General features: G+C 40.7%; 1 protein-coding gene across 1 annotated transcript; it reads left to right on the top strand.

Moving 5' to 3' along the window:
- The first annotated feature begins 115 nt into the window (after positions 1-115).
- Positions 116-8,351, top strand: anxa4 (annexin A4). The gene is made up of 13 exons (XM_070924182.1): positions 116-210; positions 1,552-1,603; positions 2,575-2,662; positions 3,395-3,489; positions 4,414-4,527; positions 5,229-5,319; positions 5,958-6,037; positions 6,306-6,362; positions 6,454-6,547; positions 6,754-6,849; positions 7,421-7,479; positions 7,666-7,788; positions 8,104-8,351. Exons 2-13 carry the CDS (start codon positions 1,595-1,597, stop codon positions 8,158-8,160), a joined length of 963 nt encoding a protein of 320 aa, XP_070780283.1. The 5' UTR covers positions 116-210; positions 1,552-1,594; the 3' UTR covers positions 8,161-8,351.
- Positions 8,352-8,551: the final 200 nt, after the last annotated feature.

The raw sequence follows: 8,551 nt of genomic DNA, 5'->3' as shown, positions 1-8,551 counted from the left end.
GTTTTCCAGTTCTTCCCGTTTAGCCGACATTCCGTGAAAGCAGCATCGGCTCGCGTGCGCGCTCTAACGTGCACGCGAAGGGAGGCTCCTGTTAAAAAATTTGCATCCCGGTGGGTGGGACGTCAGAGCAGCTGTACAGTTATAAAGGTCAGTTTCCTAGTAATTCGGCGCTTCACCCTCTTCAAGCGGAGTGAATTGTCTTCAGTACAGGTAAGGAGACGTCCAGAGGCCCGTCAGTCGGGGTTTCTGGTGTTTTTGCGGTATTTGACTTGACAGAGCTCAGACTGAGGCGGTTGGTCCTCTGTCTGCAGGGTGTGCCCACCAAGTTCATACCAAGTTAACTGTTAACAAACTGAGTGCGCTGCTTCCTGAATCACTTTCGATACGACTTTTTTTGTATTTTGTTAACTAAAGTAAGCTAAGCTAATATGAACATTAAAGTGTGTGTTTGTACGGCTTTGGGGAATGCATTTGAGTTGCAATAACAACTTTGGAAAGATAATTATAGTTTAAAGTTTTTTCATTCTTTGCTTTTAACGTACAGAGAATTCCCTTTCCAACTATTGCTCAATTTCCCATGACCTCCCTGATGACGTTGTAGGTTTGTGATCCAATCACCTGCTTTGAAGAAAAATACCTGAATAGACAAAATAAAGCATCTGAGTGTTGAAGTGGAGTAAACAATTGCATCCAGGATACTTATCCTGGAGAGTTTGACAGGTTTGTGCAAATTACGTTGAATGAGCCCTGAAATATACAATACACACATTTACACAAACGTGTGTTTGAATACACTGCGTTGGTACTGCTATGGTTAATATCTGGAGCCTTTTACCTGACAAATAACAAGCTGTTATTGTGTTTGTTCAGAAGAGGATTTCATTGTATTTACACCATTTGTGCTTTACCAACAGGATCCACTTTGTCTTTATTTACTGTCTGTGGTTAGTACACATGGTGTGAAGTGTGTGTGTGTAGGAGCCACCTGGCCTGTATTTACATCACAAACCGCTCCGATGTGGCTTTTGACTTTCACACCAATTTCAGGTCACTATGTTTGATCAGTTAATGTCTCCACCGTCAAATCCCTTGTCTGATTAGTAACACAAACTTTCATTGTGCTTGAGTGTAAAGGGAGGAAAGTATTGTCAGTTTGCAAACATCTGGGCTACGAACACACACTTTCTGCAGCACTATGTCTTGTAAACTAAATCGGTCTTCTCAATAAGAGAAGGTAGGAAAACCCCACCACCCTTGCTCTCAGTGGAGTAATTACAGGTGTGTCCCAACAAACAGTAGCTTAATGAGATTAGCTCCTGGGGCGCCAGCACAGACATGGGACACAAGAGAGGCCCTGACCAAATGGGTGTGACGGAAACCCTCTCCGAGATGATGAGCTGCATACAATATTGATCAGAGGTTAAAGACTGTGACATTCAAAACTGAGACAGTTCACTTCCCCCTAAACCTGTAGCTAATTTATTCTTTTTGTGTTATAAACAGGTCATTGTGCAAATGACAAACTAGCATTATTTATCTGCTCTTTTGCAGCTTTCTGCACACCTCAAGTTTGGAAATCCGCACTCTTCCTACAATGGCAGCGGTAAGTCGGCCCCACAGCTGCTCCACCTGTGCACAGTGAGGGGGCAACAGTCATATAATCAGCAACATTTACATTTATTTGCATCTCCAGTAGAGACTCTGCTGTTTTGTTGTGCTTGGGTTTTGAAAAGGGCTGGGCAACTATTAAATATTATGACTTTTCATCTTTTACAATCATCTTTAATGATTGATCTGAGCTCGCATGCAAACAAATGGTGATATGAAATTTTAATAAATATTGTTGTCAGCAGAAAGCTGAGACATACTGATAGTGTTAAAAAATAATTTTGGTCAATGTGATTTTGAAATCAACTAAACCCTAATTTGTGGAAATGATTCTCCTAACAGATGACAATGAGTGTCTCAAAAAGAGATTTCACAGCTCTTAAACTTTGTCCTGCATTTGAAATGACACAAAATGACCTTTATGACACATGAATAGATGAGTAATGGTGCTGTGTAGCATACTTTCATTATACTTATGCATTATAGATGTTACTTAGCTTACTGAGGTTCCCTCCAGTTCAGTAAACTACTTAATAATTCTTAAAAGCACATCTTCTCTCTCCTACTCATTTATAAAAATCCAGAAGCTATGGAAATGCAAATATTGTGCATTTCAAAAGTTTTAATTGCTGGACACAAGATGTCTCCTACTTCACTGAAAAGTCCATTCTCAGTGTCTCCTGTGCTGGACATTTCTAATTTCTACATCAAGCTTTTGTTGATGCATGTTTAGCCTCCAAACTAGTTGCAATGTCACAAAATCGTGCTCATATGTGCACGCCTGGAACTCAGCACAGAGAAACTTTTCCCCTTCCCCTTGTTGTGTCAAACTCTCATTCTGCACAGTGAAGGCCAAACATCCAAGTGAAGTAACAATAAGCAAGTGGAGGGGGACTTTGCGCTAGCTTTGTGTCTGCTTGTTTTATTTCTGTTCAATAGATAAATCATTTTGTCATTTATGACCAGATTGGAAACCGTGGAACAGTGACTGAGGCGGCTGGTTTTGACGCAGAGGCAGATGTCCAGAGGCTTAGAGAGGCCATGAAGGGAGCTGGTGAGTGATCCAGCCACTGTCATCCAGAAACCATCATTAAAGATATGTTTCACCGTGTCATTAAGACTCGGCCTCCATGGGGGAAAAATTTAATTACAATTTTCCTCTGTCTCTCTCTTCCTCTCCAGGAAAGTTTGAAAACTAAATTCAGTGTTGCTCAGTGCTTGTGTTGTCATGGCAGCTTTTTTTCTTCTCCTTGTCCATTCTGCTCAGTGCGTCCTCGTACTTTGCCTCACCTCTACACAATGTGTTGTAGCGCTTCCTCTCCACTCCTGATCTGGAGGGAAAATTTATCTTGACTCTGCTGATCATGCAGGAAGTAGTAGTGAACTAATCTCATTATGGGTTGCACTGTTCTGAAACCATGTTGGCAGGTATGTACCCCTCAAAGAGGTACATCTTAACAGACATTCAGGAGGGCTTTTTCTCCGTCAGCACATTTTCAGCGTGGAATGTTGATGCTGTTAGCGTTTGCTAGCATAATCGTCTCCTCCTGACTCTAGTTTGAGCTCTATTGCAAACAGATGGCTGCTATGGCTATGCCAACAAACAGCTGTGTGTTAGGATCATCTCCAGGGTTGCAGCGCTGGTGCCTGATTCCATGTCCTACACATTAGGGCTGGACTCGTGCTCTTAAATTGAGCTCCAATAACCGGAATATATGTTCCTTACACTTTTAGGCTTTTAAAATCAGTGTTGTTATAATATTCTATATTGTATTATTTCTTGCAGGCACTAATGAGGCAACTGTCATCGAGGTCCTGTCACACCGTACTATTGCTCAGAGGCAGCGCATCAAAGAGGCCTACAAACAATCAGTGGGGAAGGTGAGAATTTTGACAGAGCTGTACTCAAAGGCAGCAAACAGTCTATTTGTGAATGAAAATGGGGAAAAAAAAAATATATATATATATACATATATATATAAATACCATAAGCACCAGAAGAATGTGAAGAGCAGCGTTGATGGAGACTATGGGCAGCAACAGTGGATGTGTCATCTCCTATTCCTTGGTATACTCGCTCATCATTTTTTCACTTAAGGTGGGGTTTTGCTGTGCTAACATAGTGCTGATAATGTGCAAGTTAACCATTAACTGTAAAGCAGAAATGAATACCACCCATAAATAAAGACCAGGACAGAGAGGGCCTTGTAATCTGTAGGAAAGGGGAATGTGCCCCTCTATAAAAAAAAAGGTACGTTGAACCCACAGAAGTATACCTCCCACTGACTGTTTCTTTATTTCTTCATTATGTGGATCAATATATTTACGAAAAGGGAAGTAGGGGATGTTTATGGTATTGACATAATGAGATAATAACCAGCCCACTGTGCGGTGGTGCACGGCAAGATGTCGATAAAGTTATCTGAAAGTTCGACTGGAGGAGCTGCAGAAAAAGCAAAGACTGTGAGACGAATCCTCGCAGGCAGAAAGAGTGAGTCATGTTGCACATGGCGACGCCCACATGTGGTCACACAGACGAGTTGTGTGGAACAGCTCCTCTGTTCCCAAAGCAGCGTCCAGAAACCACACCCTCTAGCGGAGACACAAGTCCTGCTGCTGGAATGTGTGAAGTCATATCTCATGTCCATGCTGGCAGCACAAAACTCCAACATTAAGCCAGTATTTACTCATTTCAGTGTCGAAGATAATCAGCTTTCATTGCAGCTTCTCCTTCTTGGTGACATTTATTGAAGCACTGGGAATGACTGGTGGGATGTTAATCCATCTGTTCCCGTCCTCCTGCAGGACCTGGCTGATGATCTGAACTCAGAGCTGAGTGGGAACTTCAGCAGTGTCGTTCTAGGTCTGCTGATGCTGGCACCTGTGTATGATGCCTACGAGCTGAGAACTGCAATGAAGGTCAGAGTTTCTCATCTACTTGTTCTGTGTGATAGTCTATGTAGTTTTCTTGTTGTCAACAAGTCCCATGAAAAGACCAAAAACGAATTCATCCTCTAACAAGTGTTGTCTGTGTATCGTCCAAAGCCTGATTTATCTCACTCCTCTGTGCCATGGATCTCCATTGTTGTCCAAAAACACATCAATCAGACACCTCATTGCATTGTGTGACATGTTCCTTCATTACAATGAACCTCCTGGACACTGTAGTTTATTCTGAGTTAATCCCACATACACTTTTCTGCTGCCGTAAATACTCTATACTACTATTAGTGCATCAACTGTGTATTTATCTGCGGTGAAAATAGTCCCTCAATTTGCTCCCATTTGAGTAACGTTTGCTACAGTGCCCAGCTGTTTTAGGAAATGATTTTCCCTTTTTTTTAATGACAGTTTTTAATTGTGACATGACATGTCTTCAGTACATGTAGGAACGAATGGGCTCCGAGCTGAGAGCCACAGACAGATTAGGGAAATCGGAAATAATTGAGAGACGGATTAACACATTGTTGATTTTGGTCTTTTTATGGGATTAGTTGATAATAACAAAATATAGAATATTGCCAAACTAGTTCATGAACTCATCTCTTGTATTCATTGAAAAGCATCACACCCTCCTCGTGTCTTCATATTTTGTTTTTGTCCATATCCATTCACCACAGGGGGCTGGAACAGAGGAGGCTTGTCTCATCGATATTCTCGCTTCAAGGTCAAACGCTGAAATAAAAACCATCAACGCTTTCTACAAGAAAGGTAAGTGTGCCACGTCTATGAATAGGATTTCTGACATCAGCTCATGATATGTCTCGGTGTCTGTTGGTGCCCATGGGTTGTGTATGATATCCGATATTGTGTATCAGTGACTAAGCGTCTGTTCTTTGTTTGGAGATGCAATGATCTCCATTATTAGAAAACAGTGGAAGGCATAAATTATTCATAAAAGCCATTGCTGCTCTCTATGTGGCAGTTTATTGTTTGCTTATTTGTTCTTCTGTGGTTGCAGTGACATGTTTTAAATAGCTTTGTCTTCCAATGCATATAAGTAGATTGTTATGGTGTTGTGCTTTATGGTATCACTTACATGTACATGGTTTTTGAATTTAGATCACAACACGGTGAATATTAATGAAACTGTACTAAATTGTAAATATTTGCTTGCTTTCGTTTGTGAGAACCAAACCAAACTAAAAGGAGAGTGAATATTGGTCGTACAGTATATCCGTCAGGTGGTAGGTAGTAGGTAACTGTTTGCTAACAGCATAGCCATTAAAACGTGGTGGCTGAGTATCTGTCAGTTTGTACTGATTTTCTGCCCCATAGTGGCCAAAAATGAACAGATATTAGATTACATGCTTTATATTTAAAATTCTTTTTTATGTCTTTCATGGCAGAATATGAAAAAGACTTGGAAGATGCTGTGTGTGGAGACACGTCTGGAATGTTTCAGAGGGTTTTGGTCTCTTTACTCACGGTGAGCAGACATTAGCCCGTAACCCCAAGCTAGGGCCAAAGTGAATGTTTTATTGGCACATTATTATAGATTATTTAAAAAATGGATTGTAAAATGTCAGTAGGAACTTGAGGTGAAAACGTTTTTTCAGCTGCTGTTCAGAGAAGAGGAAGAAATAGTCACTTCTGCATCATAAAAACACAATATTTTGTCTTTTTTTTCTGTCTCCAATGTTGTGCAATCCTACATCCACTTTCTCATAAGCTGCCATGTCTTCCTCTTCTTACAGGCTGGACGGGATGAAAGCGACAAAGTGGACGAGGCCCAGGCCGTTCTAGATGCCAAGGCAAGAGTTCAGGTTCTTTAGGTGTGTGTGTGAGTGTGTGTGTGAGTGTGTTAAATTATGACTCCCAGTTCTTAAATGTTTGTGATTACAGGAAATCTATGAGGCTGGTGAGGCTCGCTGGGGCACGGACGAGGTTAAATTCCTCACGGTGCTTTGTGTGAGGAACCGAAACCATCTGCTGCGAGGTACTCTTACAGAATTCATATAGTAAAATCTGGGGATTCTACTGACCCTTTCTTGCAGTTTACAGTAAACACTTTTCCTCTTCTTCACTCATGTAGTGTGTAGTGTCATGAGTTTGATCATGAAAAATGAATATGTGACAGATTTGTTCTTGAATTAGTGGCACATACTACCTCCCCATTACTCATATTGTTTTCTTCTCCTTCAGTGTTCGAGGAGTATCAGAAGATTTCTGGAAGAGACATTGAGGACAGCATTAAGAGGGAGATGTCTGGCTGTCTGGAGGACGTCTTTCTGGCCATAGGTCTGTCTCTGTTGCGACATTTATACATTTGCATACATATATATTTCTGTTATTACATTTCAAATGAGCGCAGAATTCACAACTCAAACTTTATAGAAAATAAAGGAAATACTGCACAGTATTGTACCTGCTGCTGGTTTACCAAGTGGTCTATGGGACGTTTAATGCAGAAACACACTGCGGTGACACTGGTCTGCCACCAAAGATGTCACCAAAGGTTTAAAAATGAGGAACTTTCAGCCACAGGAGGCAAATGTTTTCATGTTTTGGTACACATGGCCGTTGAAGCGCTTGCATGGTTGTCCAAATAATAGGAACACCTGTTCAATCTAATGCAATACAATACAGTAATTGGATTGCAATAAATACTAATGTTGTGAAGCTTCAGAGAGGTGTTGTTTCATCTATGTGGTCATTTTTCGTCTGCAGTTATTGCTGGTGTATTCCCTTTATTGAAAAGCGTCTCATTGGTGTCCACACTGAGCTTATACTCACTTATACCACTGAAGTTATTGTATTCGTGCTGTGAAAGCACTGCACCTCATGTGCTTTTTGTTTTTTTGCTTTACAGTGAAATGCATAAGGAACAAGCCAGCGTTCTTTGCAGAGCGATTATACAAATCAATGAAGGTAAATATTTCATGCTTAATAGAGCTACTATTCTGTAATGTGTAGTAATCAATAATTGTTGTGTATGTATATATAATTTTTTCATTATTTATTGATACACATAATTACAGTAGTTACATTGACCAAGAAAAGCAGACGGATGTTATCATGTGATGTGTGGTAAATACAGGATCTCTCTCTTGTCAGGGGCTGGGCACTACAGATAGTGTCCTCATCAGAATAATGGTTGCCAGGGTGGAGATTGACATGGTGGACATTAAGGCGCAGTTCCTGAAGATGTATGGCAAGACTCTCTACTCCTTCATCAAGGTGAGGCACTAAAAACGAGGGGCGGGAAATGCTGCGGTCAGCAAAAGCTTTGCAATATATCAGCTGTGATATAGTAATGATTGGGATTCTAGCTTTATGTAATGCTTTAATGTAGCTTTGAACTGTGATGACACTTCAATTATCACTTTCATTTAATTTGATTACCTTAAGTCATAGTATTGTCTGGTTTTTCAAAGGTCTTGGAATCTGAGTATCAGATGAGCGTTTGTTATCAGTTTGGTTTCATGAAACTGATCGCAGTTATTCCCTTCACTGCTCCTTTGAAGTCTCACAGATCTTTCTCTCACTGTGCAGGGAGACACGTCTGGTGACTACCGCAAAATCCTGCTGGAGCTGTGTGGAGGCGAGTAAAAGAAACATCAGAACAACATCCAGCTCTGTCTTTATTCTGCAGACCATATATTGAGCTTTTTTTCCGTTGATGACTTCCATATCTTACCCTTTCTTCCTCCATGGCCTTCACATTTCACTGATTGACCACAGTGCCTCGTTTTACTATTTGTACTGTAATACCAATTAAACCAAAGACAAGTGACCTTTTACACATGTCTGTGTTTCTGTTATTGATCCTGTGCTAAGGATTAATTAATGGTATTAGAGAGAGAGATATATGCTTCTCACATCTTTAAGAACATAAAAGATTAATGTTATTGGCCTCCAGCTCCGGGTCTTGTTACAGCGCAACATTTTCGTCAATGTCCAGTCAGTTAAGTCCATTTGTTTAATTGGTAGCAATTCCTCA

This window comes from Enoplosus armatus, chromosome 18 (genome assembly GCF_043641665.1).
Source record: "Enoplosus armatus isolate fEnoArm2 chromosome 18, fEnoArm2.hap1, whole genome shotgun sequence".
NCBI classification, from domain to species: Eukaryota; Metazoa; Chordata; class Actinopteri; order Centrarchiformes; family Enoplosidae; genus Enoplosus; species Enoplosus armatus.
The sequence above is the reverse complement of the archived record's forward strand: the minus strand, read 5'-3'. Positions and strand labels throughout refer to the sequence as shown.

What these genes read in the sequence shown, in the direction of transcription:
- anxa4 (XM_070924182.1), top strand. An exon ending in AGCTGAGAACTGCAATGAAG is followed by an intron (nt 4,528 to 5,228) that starts GTCAGAGTTTCT and finishes CATTCACCACAG; the next exon opens with GGGGCTGGAACAGAGGAGGC. An exon ending in GGACGTCTTTCTGGCCATAG is followed by an intron (nt 6,850 to 7,420) that starts GTCTGTCTCTGT and finishes TTTGCTTTACAG; the next exon opens with TGAAATGCATAAGGAACAAG.